Source organism: Salvia hispanica, chromosome 2 (genome assembly GCF_023119035.1).
Source record: "Salvia hispanica cultivar TCC Black 2014 chromosome 2, UniMelb_Shisp_WGS_1.0, whole genome shotgun sequence".
In the NCBI taxonomy this organism is placed as follows: Eukaryota; Viridiplantae; Streptophyta; class Magnoliopsida; order Lamiales; family Lamiaceae; genus Salvia; species Salvia hispanica.
The window spans coordinates 39,700,829-39,713,513 of NC_062966.1; the positions used below are offsets into that span (position 1 = coordinate 39,700,829).

At 38.1% G+C, this 12,685-nt stretch overlaps 2 protein-coding genes across 2 annotated transcripts; both read right to left on the bottom strand.

Moving 5' to 3' along the window:
- Nucleotides 1-757: 757 nt before the first annotated feature.
- Nucleotides 758-5,760, bottom strand: LOC125203842 (kinesin-like protein KIN-14Q). Its single transcript, XM_048102327.1, has 18 exons — nucleotides 5,496-5,760; nucleotides 5,352-5,411; nucleotides 4,957-5,238; nucleotides 4,798-4,865; nucleotides 4,657-4,714; nucleotides 4,495-4,562; nucleotides 4,206-4,413; nucleotides 4,046-4,122; nucleotides 3,873-3,972; nucleotides 3,683-3,781; nucleotides 3,429-3,605; nucleotides 3,058-3,343; nucleotides 2,773-2,934; nucleotides 2,471-2,686; nucleotides 2,346-2,383; nucleotides 2,076-2,242; nucleotides 1,836-1,961; nucleotides 758-1,761 (listed from the first exon to the last, which is right to left on the bottom strand). Exons 1-18 carry the CDS (start codon nucleotides 5,575-5,577, stop codon nucleotides 934-936), a joined length of 3,102 nt encoding a protein of 1,033 aa, XP_047958284.1. The 5' UTR covers nucleotides 5,578-5,760; the 3' UTR covers nucleotides 758-933.
- Nucleotides 5,761-6,957: 1,197 nt separating this feature from the next.
- Nucleotides 6,958-12,223, bottom strand: LOC125204347 (translation initiation factor IF-2, chloroplastic-like). Its single transcript, XM_048102978.1, has 12 exons — nucleotides 10,613-12,223; nucleotides 10,497-10,529; nucleotides 10,218-10,331; nucleotides 9,972-10,121; nucleotides 9,787-9,885; nucleotides 9,621-9,683; nucleotides 9,260-9,415; nucleotides 9,118-9,183; nucleotides 8,621-8,857; nucleotides 8,240-8,515; nucleotides 7,602-7,790; nucleotides 6,958-7,514 (listed from the first exon to the last, which is right to left on the bottom strand). Exons 1-12 carry the CDS (start codon nucleotides 11,990-11,992, stop codon nucleotides 7,353-7,355), a joined length of 2,925 nt encoding a protein of 974 aa, XP_047958935.1. The 5' UTR covers nucleotides 11,993-12,223; the 3' UTR covers nucleotides 6,958-7,352.
- Between the last annotated feature and the right edge of the window lie 462 nt (nucleotides 12,224-12,685).

Below are 12,685 nucleotides of genomic sequence, written 5' to 3' on the forward strand. Positions count from 1 at the left end.
TGTAGCCCGGCCCCACACCCCATGTCTACTCAATCCCATATCACTCAGTTTATACAATATTTACGTACTCTATCAAGCCGATGTGGTTAAAGTGATGTTGTGAATAATTTTCATTTTGATGAAAATTTTCTTTACTAATGATCAGCTACCATTAAGCTGCATTTTTATCGTGAATTATTACACTCCTATTTACGAGAATTAAAGGAAATATATAGCTGTATAAATTAGTAATAGTATAAAATAAGGGTTGGGGTTTTTGTTCCCTGAATAATTCATCAATTATTTGGTGCAGTACTGGTCAACTTAATTAATGCATCATTATATACACCCATTAAAATAATAAAAATAGTAGAAATAATAATTAGGCTGCATGCAGTTGGCACGTGATAATGCTCTCTCATCTCAATTTTTAGTTTAGTCCTTCACTTCACCGATCTCCAACAATGGATGAGAAATAAAAAATATAGGTAAATCTCAATCTCGAATAATTATATTAGATGAAGATGATCTCCAACAATATGGATGAGAAATAAAGAATATAAGTAAATCTCAATCTCAACTTTTAGTTTATATTTGTTAAATTATAATGCTCTACTACATTATATACCAACTTGTGAGGTGATATATAGAAGAATCACACAAATCCATAAATATTTTTAGATTTTTGGTTTATACTTACCAAATAGTGAGATATTTTGAATTAGATGAAATATATGAATGATATAACAAAGGCCAAATAAAACATTGCCAATGATGATTGATAAAAAAAAAGATTCAATCCAGTTTCATTTGTTTATGTACACTAGCAAACCAAATCTCATCAAACAAATACACAATGCCATGAGATGATAAGCATCATCAATCAAAAAAAGAAACTGAAAAAAAGAGAAATCCCTATGCATTAACTTGATAAAACAAGAAGACCTCAAACCACTAAAGAAGAGTCCTAGCTGAGGTTGTTCCAATGTTCCATCCTCTTTCTTTTTCTCTGTGGCTTTGCTTCTGCTGAACATCCTTTACTGCTCTTCTAGCATTCCCAAGAAGCACCCGTTGGCCCATTTTCCCTCGCCCCCCGATCGAGACTCTGACCTTCTCCATACCAACATTAACACCAATCCTACGCAGGGGCGGCTGCATTGGACCCTTCGTGTTGATTTTCTTATGGAGGCTTTTCCTTAGTGCACTATTCAGTTTTTTTATTCTGTTTCTTTGATCTTTTGGACTTTCACAAGGTATTTGCTCTGGAAAGCCAGCGAGCTCAGCCCCATATTCGGCCTTGTTGACCTGAACCGGAGTTAGTGGCAGAAACGAGGTAGGTGGTGGCTTAGGTGTTCCTGGTAAAGTTGGCTGAGGAATGAGAGAGTAGCGGCGGAGACTTGGTGTGGCATAAACCTTCTGAACAGTTGGACAGGCAGACGCTCTGCCCGTCTGCTTTTGAGGGCGTAGTTGATGAGCCATCTCAGGGATGTTTTCTTTATCCATTACTTCGTTCCTGGCAGTTCCATCCATGGGAATGGGATAGAATGAGAAGTCATCATCGTCTTCAGCAGACAGAGAAACATTTGTTTGATCTTTGCTTTCTGCTTGAGATTTGGCTCCCTGCACTATAGTTGTAAGAGGATGAAATTTCCCTAGTTCAGACCGGTGTTCCTCGTGCTGTTGTTTCATTTCTTGTCGCTGCAGCTGCTCAGCAATTTTGGAGTCCACATGCTGCCTGGCTAACTTCCTCTCCACCATCAATTGTGATTCCAATTCTTTGATCTGATATTATTTAGTTCAGTGACTATACTGAAATGTGTGCTGAGATAGAATGTGCATCGAGAATATAAACATACCTTTTCTTGAAGGTTTCGGGTTTTCATATCTCTCTCTTTTATCTTTACCTCGAGACCATAGTTGGTGTCCTCCAATTTCCGAACTTGCAAATCCTTTGCTTTCATGTCTAGTTTGAGTTTCTCAGCCTTCAAACACAAAAAAATTGTGTAAACACACTTTGCCAGATATCATAAATGAGAAGGAAAAATGAACTATGCTGTTCGAAAAGAGGAATTGCATATTGCAGTTGCTACTATTACCATTTGTTTGTATTTGAATAGCTCAGTCTTGTTGTCCATTTGCTTCTTTGCAGGACCTAACTCGATTCCACGAACTCTACTAGCAAAATTTAGAGAGCAAAGGGTCTCAGTCAGGTCGTTTTCGTTGGGACTGATCTGCACAAACATCAAGGTTTTGGAGTCCCCTCCTGCAATTCAAGAAGATAGAAATTACAGCACCTATGCAATTATTTACGCGAATAGGGACGATAAAGTGCTGAAGAAAGATGCACGAATGAATTCTCTTCATACCTAAAGAGTCTTGAAGCAAGTGGGTGAGTTTGGAATTCCTACACCAAATTAAAAGCAAGAAACTTAGCAAAATAACAACGAACGGAATCTCTGCAATGACCAAGTGACTACTATGATTTCTGTACCTAAATGGGATGTGAGGACTTCTAGTTGCAAGAGAAGATATCACGTCTCCGAGTGCAGAAAGTGATCTATTAATGTTTTGAGTTTCTTTCAGTCTTTCTCCCTGAACTTCTGTCTTGGCTATTCTCTCGCTCCCCGCTAAGTCAACCAGCCAAAGCTTGCTTCTTGTGCATTCTCCGTTTAGTATGTTCTCGCCCTTCACCATCACACAGTGCATGCTGTATCCAAGAAATAAATCATTTCAGCATTGATTTACCTTCTTGATAGTGACATACAATGGAATAAGGTGCACAGAAATACAAACCAGTGTGATCGGCTGCTGTGTTCATTTGCATTGGTTGATCCAACTGCCCTCCCATTACTGCCAGTCCGAAGGACATCCCAGACCTCACTCACATTTTTCACTCGTGCCTCAACTAATCCCGGAACATGATGTCCTCCCTCGCCTACTTGTTTTATCTCAAGCCTGCATTTATGCCAATTCAAACAGAATATTAATAACCGTATAGAATAAAGCATATCACAGACTATGTGTTGCACTATACAAACGGAGTAATGCATGATGCCTGAGGATCTATGAAAGATCTACCTCTTTGAACTTGCTGCAGCCTGTGAATCCGAAACTAGCAAATCCCTTATCTGCTCATTATAAACCTCCAACACACTCACTGATACTTCATATCGGAATGTGCTCTTTCGTTCCTCCATGATGTGAAATAGCTCCTCAAGAGTTCTGAAGTTAACTCCTCGGGCTTCATTTGTTCCCTCCATAGTAAAAGTCTTGCCAGTTCCGGTTTGTCCATAAGCAAATATACAAACATTATATCCATCGAGAACTGAAGTTGCTAGAGGGGCTGTCTCCTCAAAAACATGAGCTGCATTCAAGAAGCAAAGTGGAAAGTGATGTAAGAGAACAGCTATATAAATAAACTGTTAAAGCATGGTTCTGAGGGCAATTACTTTGTTCAGCTTCTGGACTGAAGACAGCATCGAACTTAAAGGTCTTTTTAGATACCCCGTTTGATTTAACAGTTATTTCCCCATCCCTTGCAGCCTCAAAGTCGACTGCCACTGAAGCTCCTCCATCAATCTCGTTGGAGTTCATAGGACGACAGCGGCAAAATACTCTAATGTTTCCTGTGCAAAGTTATTTATCAAGGTTCTTCACATTCCCAATATAAAAATCAAGATTCAAGAATGATTTTATCCCTTACCTTTCAGTGACAACACTTTGTTGTAGAGTTCTTTCCTTTCCTTGGCCTCTTTGAGGAACTTAGTTTTAATATCTTCGTTTAGTTGTACTTGCGTACTCACTGTCAATCATTATACACACATATAAAACTAAATATAAGCACTTAAGCAGAATAATTGATGATTGATAGTTGAAATAGTGTATAATAGTACATGTAGATAGCAGAGTGGATTTGACGCCCTCCATCTCCACAACGTACTGCTTGAAGAGAGCCGCCTCTTCTGAAAGCGTGATATGCTCCATCTTCAGAATCTGTCATGATCAAACCCAAAATCAATAAAAACGCGCCCCAGCTAAACTGAATGGCATTAAATTCTTACAATACCTTCAATTTTCTTGTCAAATCTCGTAATGATGAAAACCATTTGCCTTTTTCTTTGACTTGGCCCTCAATTGCAAAAGCTAGAGAATGAAAAATCAGCACAAAGAGCAAGAACTGATCATCAATAGAAACATGATTAATGTGACTAAAATGACTTCCTCACCCAATGATCCAACATGCATTGATTTTCGCATAAGCTCATTTTGAAGTTCTTTTAAAGAATTCCAAGCTTCTTGGCATTCTCTACTCTTGAGATTGTATTCCCTCTTCAGCTCCTCCAAAACCTTCTTAGTGTCCGAGAGCTCCTTCTGTAATTCATGTTCCCCTCCAAGCCCAAGAATTTCTCCCTCAGTGGAGCAATTTGCTTCCTCCTACAAAATTTAGTCTGTCAAATCTGTAACCTGCGCTTAACTAACAAATGTTTAACTTAATTCATGAAATTAAGAAGATACATTATGCGATTTTCGAGGAGACAAGCACTGAAACTCGACTTCTCCAGATAGTTCAACCCCATCGAGACCTGAAATCAACAAAGAAATGTATACAATCATCCATGAGAAAGCATCAAAGCTGATGAACTCAACATACTCCTTGTGGAAATGCAGCCGACCTACCTTCATGTTCTACTTGAAGCCCAACAATTTCTCCCTCAGTAGAACAATTCTCTCCCTCCTACAAAGTATACAACATTTAGTCAGTCTGACCCAAGCTTAACTAATCAACATCTAACTAGATTTGTGAAATCAAGATCATACATTAAGCGATTTGCTAGGAGGCAAGCACTGAAACTCGACTTCTCCAGATAGTTCAACCCCATCGAGACCTGAAATCAACAAAGAAATGTATACAATCATCAATGAGAAAACATCAAAGCTGTTGAAACTCTACATACTCCTTGTAGAAATGCACCTCACCTTCACTCCTTGTAGATCCCTCATTATTCGACAAACCCTCTTCGACTAATGGAGCTGTGGCGAGCTCGAAAGAAGCCTCAGCTAACAAATCATCCATCTTTGCAGCTGTGCCCTCAAAGGAATCCCTCATTTCAGAACCCTTAATCCCATTTTCTAAAGAGACATCAACTCTTTCACCCAACAAACACTCAGGCGATTCCTCATATCTTTGGTTAGTGAAATCAGGCGATCCTACGCATACTAAATCAGGCGACGCCAATGAAAACCCCAATGCTGAATTGCCTAAAATTAGCAAATGTTCAATTAATCGAAAATTTTTCTTGAAATTAAACCGAGAAATTCAATAACCAAATGCCTAATTCGATGCTAAAAACGAATGAATCCGATCACATTACCGTCAAACTTGGCCTGGCTAGATCCATCCGCGATCTCCATCATCGAAATCGGCGATTCGCCTAAAATTTGGGGAAATTACAACTTGTTAGGGATTTGAAAAATTGACATTTCTATAAACTAAATTGAGCAGTGGAGAAGCTCACAGTGAGTTTGACTTTGATCAGGATGTTGAAGGGAAGAAACGTCGGTTATAAGAAGTGGGTCATTCCATTCAAAATCTGCCATTGATAAAGGAGCAATTTTGAAAACCACCAAAAATTAAATCAAAAATTAAAAGAGCACTTATTACAATCGTTCGGTTTCAAGAGGGAAAAAGATGAAAAAAAGTGGGATTATAAGGCTTTTGGTGAAAATCACTACTCTCTTCAGAGGCTCAGTGAGAGAGAAGAGAGAGATGGAAGAGAGAGAGAATCCGTTAATTTCGTTGTGCCGTTGTGATGAAGATTTTCAAATTTGAATATTTGAAGCGGGCAAAATTGTAATATTTGGTTTTATATAGAAAGGTAATAATGTAAGTGTGACCAATTTTTGATCTTTTACTTTTTGCAGTAAATTTGGGATTTTCCTAAATTTAAATTAGTGATTGGTGATCATATTCTCGTTTGATAAGAAAGATGAGATATAACAAGATTTGTTAAATAAGATATCTTGTTAAATAAAATAAGAAATGCGGGCTTCGTGTCAAGATAAGCTCGGATGAAGATTTTTTCGTTTGTTGTTTGGTAGGCAAGAAATTTTAAGGAAAAATTTGCGGGCTCGGATGAGCCATGGAGAAAACCACGGACTGACAAAATAGGTTAATTATGATATCAAACACTTAGAAATAGTCATATAAATATCTATATCTAGACATTACTCAGCTACTTTATTTACTTCCAATGAAATCAGTCGATGAATCTTGAAATGATAGTATGCCCATAAATAATTGAAATAATTTTTTTGGTTATTGTATCATTTGGGTTTATATGTTTTTGTTTTAAGTTGTTGTCACGTTAAAATAAATAGGGAGTATAACTTTTTATTAATTTCTGACCAATCTCATAATTTTTTGAAACTGTAACATAAAATTATAATTTTTCTATTTTTCTAAATAAATTGATAGAAAAATGGTTAAAATGAAACTAATATGACAAAGAAAAACAACATTATTTATATAATTAAATAACCTTAACATATCCAAGGGATTGGATTTTGATACATCCATGGCAATGTGTGCTATGACAAGCTTTTAAATTATGAAAAAATGCTACTCAAATGTATACAAGGTTTAATTTAAGTATACTTCACTTTAATTTGATATTTTACTTGTTTGGTAGTATAACAAAGATAGGCACATTGGATGCCAAATTTTGATAAGGCATTAAGACAATGATAGACAATTTAGTTAGTAAGATGTTACACCTTTTATTGAAGAGTAAGGTTCAAATCATGAGACATGACAACGACAATTTAGTCGATAAAACGTGTCTCTTACAATTAATAGATCAATTTCGAGTCATCACGATCATGGGGTAAATTAGTAATTTGTTCTTTTTGGAAAAAATAGTAAAGCACATTGTATGTCTCCTTGAATGAAGATGAAAATGTAAATAAACCCCATTCACATCCAAAAGACCTTAAAGAGTTGCTAAAAATTAAATTAGAACAAGAACCACTGGGGAAATATTGTTTCATGTTACAATAAAACAGATTAGCTCATTTTCTTAACTTTTTCCTAGTGCATCTATAACATGTAATTTCTATAATTTTCTCAACGTAAAACCTATCCCTCTAACAAAACCGAACAATAAAGAAAAGATCGATCGCAACGTACCTAATTATTTACAGTCACAACGGCATTGAGGCAATAAGGCGATAATGCATTTGTATTGAGCAGGCCGTCATGGACTCATGATATGCAGGCACATTTAGACTGGTTTACACGCACGAGTCAAATTCCTCGAGCCATTGTGAGGGGAATGCATACTAAGCTTCAAAATTTTTGTATTGTGATGTCTTCACTAAAGCTGTATCCTGACATCTTCTAACGCAGCTGACATTGAGGCGGATGCCTCTTCGAGTGTTCTTCTCTTTTGCACTGTATTGAAGGCCTCTACCGTGTCCCCAACCTCCCAATCCTTGAAGTCCTCTGTTCCGACTCCACATTCGAGCCCAGCATTCACCTGTGAAATTTACAGAGGGAATGCCCGTGAGAAGCGCACTCAAAAGTCTAGAGCCGAATTTGTGCCTAAAAGGATTATGAAAATGACCTCTTTCACCATCTCCTTGACCCGTTTCAAGGAACCAAGAACGCCAACGTGAACTTCTTTTCCTTTCCTCAGGACACGTATTCCACAGTCTTTAACGACTTTTCCCTCTGTCACCATGCATCCAGCAACACGGCCGCTGCCACTGCTAAATACAGCTCTTACTTCTGCAGAACCTATAGGCAGTTGTTCCTGCCAAAGAAAACACAAAAAACATTAATTTCTTAATCATTGATAACGTGAGTCGTAACAACATTATTAATGCAGACTTTCAGTCGAATCTTCTGCAACCTCGGCCTGTCTACTCAACTAGGCTGCTTCTTTTTGTGTGCCATCCAGTCGAGCTTATGTCTTTATTAAAAAACAATCGAAGGGGGAGGAAAGAACTGAAGATCTCAGTCATATCAAGATGCTAAGCTGATAATTTTTCCCACAATTAAATTCCAGTTCAACCGTGTAGGTTTGTAAACAGTAGGAATTGTCTAACAAAAGGCTACTTAAAGAAAGATCAAATCTCACAAGATCCCTGCTATAAGCACTTGGAACCCCATTAAAGCAGATGCATAAAATGTTGAGTTTTTCAGTCTTAATGAAAATAGAATCACTAACAGCCACGATAACGTTAAATGAAAATGATTTACCTCAACAGAGTCCAAGAGTCCCTCCATCGCTTTCCGCACATCATCAATGAGTTCATAGATAACTTTGTAAAGCCGAACTTCAACGTTTTTGTTATCCGCATACTTCTTCACTGAGCCAGGTGCTTTGACATTGAATCCAAATATAATAGCTTTGCTAGTCACAGCAAGGTCAACATCACTCGTACTCACATCCCCGGTTGCTTGCAGTAGGAACTTGAGAGTAATGTTGTCTTGAGGAAGCACCTGCAGGGCTTGTCTGACAGCCTCTATGGATCCCTAGTCATCATTTAAGATTGCTTTAATACCAGATGAAGCTGACCACATCATTTAACAACTCCATATCTTTTACTACGTACCCAAGGTCTTAAAGCATACGCATACCTGAACATCAACCTTCAGGATGATATTGAGTTGGTGCAAATCTAATCCAGCACTTTTTCCTGCTGAAACAGCAGAAGCAAAAGAAGAAAGTGTAACTTTTCCATCCCCTGCTTTTTCTGTTATACGTTCATTTCTCAAACACTCTGCTCGTGACTCTGCCTTTTCTCGAGCAACGGCAAGTGAGCCAACAACCTCAAACTCATCACCAGCTGAAGGAACATTATTCAACCCTATTACCTGCGAAAGTGTTGTGGAGCATCATAGTAAGTTATACTCCATATAGGTGGAGAAAGAAAAAGGAGAGTTTGTGAAACTAAAATTTGAGCAAAGAGTTTGTGAGTCCACTAAATTTGTTTTTTTTTTATTCTAGTGCAATCAACTACATATGATTTCCTAATATAACTAGCAAGAACATCGCATGTATAATAGATTATTACATCTTACAATATGGGGTTGTGAAAATAGCTAAATACTAACATATATAACCATTAATTTACCTGTACAGGAATAGAGGGTCCTGCTTCATCAACTTGCTTTCCGCTATCATCAAATAGAGCCCGCACCTGACATTCACAAAGAAGGAATCTTTCAGAATAAGTGATAAATGAAGAAAGCACACAAGATCTTTCATAAACAAACCTTTCCGAATGCTTCACCACAAACTACTATGTCCCCTTTTCTGAGTGTTCCATTTTGCACAATGACAGTAGCTACAGGCCCTTTGGATTTATCAAGACCAGCTTCAATGGCTGTTCCTTTAGCATTTCTACGTGGATTTGCCTTCAATTCTTGCAACTTGAAATACAAAATTGATGCAGAAACTGAGGATTAACTTAGACATAACAAATTAACAAAGCATAAACAACTATAAACAAAATTGACAATATTTTCACCGAGTTGAACCTCACACCTTTAGCCCTTAAAAGTGAACAAGTGAAATTATGCCAACCGTGTATATAGTCATACTAAATTACTAATAATTTGTATAATTGGAAGTTACCTCAGCAACAAGCATGATTGTTTCAAGCAATTCATCGACATTCTCCCCTTTTAGAGCACTTATCTGTTACAGAACACTCCATGAGAACTCTAGCACCATAAAAGTATGAAATCAAGTATACTACTTTTCTCTTAAAACTGCAAAATCAAGTTAAAAGTTTTGTCACCTTAACCATTGGTATATCACCACCCCATTCTTCAGGCATCAGGCCGACTGAAGAAAGATCTTGCACAACTCGGTCTGGATTAGCTCCATCCTTATCTATCTACATTGAGTAGACAAAGAAATTAGAGCTCCATTGAAACAAAAGGTAACATCAGAATTGAAAAATACTACAAAATTTCAAGATACCTTGTTTATAGCTACAACAATTGGCACCCCAGCTGCCTTGGCATGAGCAATTGCCTCATGTGTTTGAGGTTGGAGCCCATCATCAGCTGCAACCACAATGACAGCAATGTCTGTCACTCTGGCTCCACGTGCCCTCATTGCTCCAAATGCCTGGAAGATGTTCAACAATCAAGATGCAGCTTTCACAATGAACAATGATACTCTTGTTAAAGTATTGTAAAGGAGTAATAATCTAAAGAGCTTTACCTCATGTCCAGGAGTATCGAGAAACACACATGTTTGAGTCTTCCCATCAATTGGAACTTGAACCTTATAAGCTCCAATTCCTTGTGTAATCCCACCAGCTTCAGCTGCTGCAACCTAAATATATACAAGTATAGGTAAATTCCTTCGAGCTACATGTTATGAATGAGATCTAAGTTAGTAATTTAATGTGGCCCAATAGTCTATACGCAGCAATGTATTAAAATCAGTAGGTTAACTAATTGGTAGCCTGAAGCTTATGTAGATTAATAGAATTCATACCTTACTTTTCCTTGTATAATCCAAAAGTGTCGTCTGTGCAAGGAAACAAATACGTCAGTTGGAGCTAGCAAGGAATCACACAGTTTATCAAACTAACAATCAACAAATTACTTCACCTTGCCATGATCAACATGCCCCATTATAGTCACTACAGGAGGTCTATTTTCTAGTTTATCTAAATCATCTTCGTCAAGAATTTCCTTCTTTTTTGCCATTTCCTCCACCCTGACAGGGACAGCATGAATGACTTCCACCTTATACTCGTTACATACCATCTTCACCATATCTTTGCTCAACTTTTGCACGCCATCAGGCCTTATTCCCTTCGCATAAAAATACCCAAGAATTTCCCCTTCACTGATGGCCAAGTTCTCCGCCAGCTCTTCAACCAACATTCCATCTTCACCAACTTCCATTATTTCCACCCGAACGGGCGCAGCATCTCTGGCTGCCTGGAGCCTAGCAGCCCTCCGACTTGCTTTACTCCATTTTCTACCTTTACGAGCAGCAGCAGCACCAGGAATGGAAACATTAAGTTCAGACGTATCCTCATCACGAATATCATCTTTTCCAGAACCCATACTTCTACGAGGTCCTCCCTTCTTTCTATAATCATCTTTAAACTTGGTAGCCGCCGGGTTCCTCCCCGCCTTTGGAGGGGCTAAGACCGCGTGAGCAATCAGAGGATCAACCACAGGCTTCTTAGCAGCAAATTTGTCAATGAGTAACGGCTTCCGCTGTTTAGATTCAGGTATAAAATCACTTCGACCGCCAACAGGTGACTTTTTCAAGATTACAGGTCTTCTGACTGGAGGAGCAGCAACAGACGGCCTTGCCTCTAACTTGGGTTCTACTTTCTGAGGCGGCTGAGAGGGTCTAACCCGAGCAACAGTTCTCGAGCCATTCAAACCTCCTCCATCCACCCGAGGAACCTGCCTAACTTTTTCCACAGAAGCCACAAGGTCACCCTTCCTCCAAACACTCTTCATCGTCTTAGACTTCCGACTCCCTGATTTAATCGGCATCACCTTCTTTACCTCAGCCCCCTCACCCGCCGGGGCTCTCTCACCACATAAACTAACCTTCTTGCCAGTTTCCAGCTTCTCCACCTTCTCCAACACCTCGCCTAGCGACTCAACCGCTCTACTCATCTCCTTCTCCTTATCAACAATCGCCTCACCGTCCGAATCCCCCCCACGTCTATTCTCATCCCAGGCCATACTCAAAAGGGGATCAACATTGGACCCTGATTTCAAAACTGGCTTGGGAGCTCCTACAAGAAATGAACCAGCACCATTGTCTTTACTACCTCTACATGTAGAATCAGTAGACACCGAACTCCTCTGCTCCGCAATGTAATTGCTTGTTGCGAAACTACCCCCATTTCTACGAAAAGGAACCCTCCTAATCGAACACACACAGCTATCGAAATTGCAAAATGAAACCGCCGTATTCACATTTGAGCCCAAATTCAGCGAAGAAGGTAAAGAATTCATTGCTCAAGTTTATATTTTTAAGCATCGAAACCGAAATTCAGCAATCGGGCATTCCATTATTCCACTTTTCTTAGCAATTCATAATTTGAGCTACTGATAACACACCCCAGATTGTATGAAAATCGAATACTGCATACCTGTTGTGAATCCCTATTGATTTAGCTCGAGTCCCTCAATTTTCTAGCAACGATTTGATAGAAAAATTGGGTAAAATTCAGAGACAAATTTGGGGATAACTGTTGCAGTGACAATGGTTTTGCAGTATTGGAATCAACTAATTATATTTTGGATATATTTAATTAAGTAATCTGCTGCTTATATTTTAGTTTTATTTAAAGGAGTATATGGTTAATTGCTAATTACAATTAAATAATAGCTCATTAGATATTCAAATTAAGGGCTTAGATCATTAATCGCTTAAATGTCAATCGATCAGCGAAAAAGCATCAATAAGGTCATATGATTAATTTCTGAAAAATATCAATAGGGTATTAATGACAATTAACTACATGTTTAGTTATAACTAACTTTTAAAAGAAATCACAAAACTTTAAATTCATATAACATATATCAAATTAAAAATAATTTCATAAGGATTCCAACGATATCATACATGCATATATTTCGACGTCAAAATTCTAATTTAGGTTTTTTTTTTTTATCTTTTTTAATTTAATTAATAAAAACGAAAAT

What these genes read in the sequence shown, in the direction of transcription:
- LOC125203842 (XM_048102327.1), bottom strand. Translation starts at nt 5,577, where the DNA reads ATGGCAGATTTTGAATGGAATGACCCACTTCTTATAACCGACGTTTCT. An exon ending in AATGCATGTTGGATCATTGG is followed by an intron (nt 4,123 to 4,205) that starts GTGAGGAAGTCA and finishes TTCATTCTCTAG; the next exon opens with CTTTTGCAATTGAGGGCCAA. An exon ending in CCCGAAACCTTCAAGAAAAG is followed by an intron (nt 1,762 to 1,835) that starts GTATGTTTATAT and finishes AAATAATATCAG; the next exon opens with ATCAAAGAATTGGAATCACA.
- LOC125204347 (XM_048102978.1), bottom strand. Translation starts at nt 11,992, where the DNA reads ATGAATTCTTTACCTTCTTCGCTGAATTTGGGCTCAAATGTGAATACG. An exon ending in ATTATACAAGGAAAAGTAAG is followed by an intron (nt 10,332 to 10,496) that starts GTATGAATTCTA and finishes GTATATATTTAG; the next exon opens with GTTGCAGCAGCTGAAGCTGG. An exon ending in TTGTTGTAGCTATAAACAAG is followed by an intron (nt 9,886 to 9,971) that starts GTATCTTGAAAT and finishes TACTCAATGTAG; the next exon opens with ATAGATAAGGATGGAGCTAA.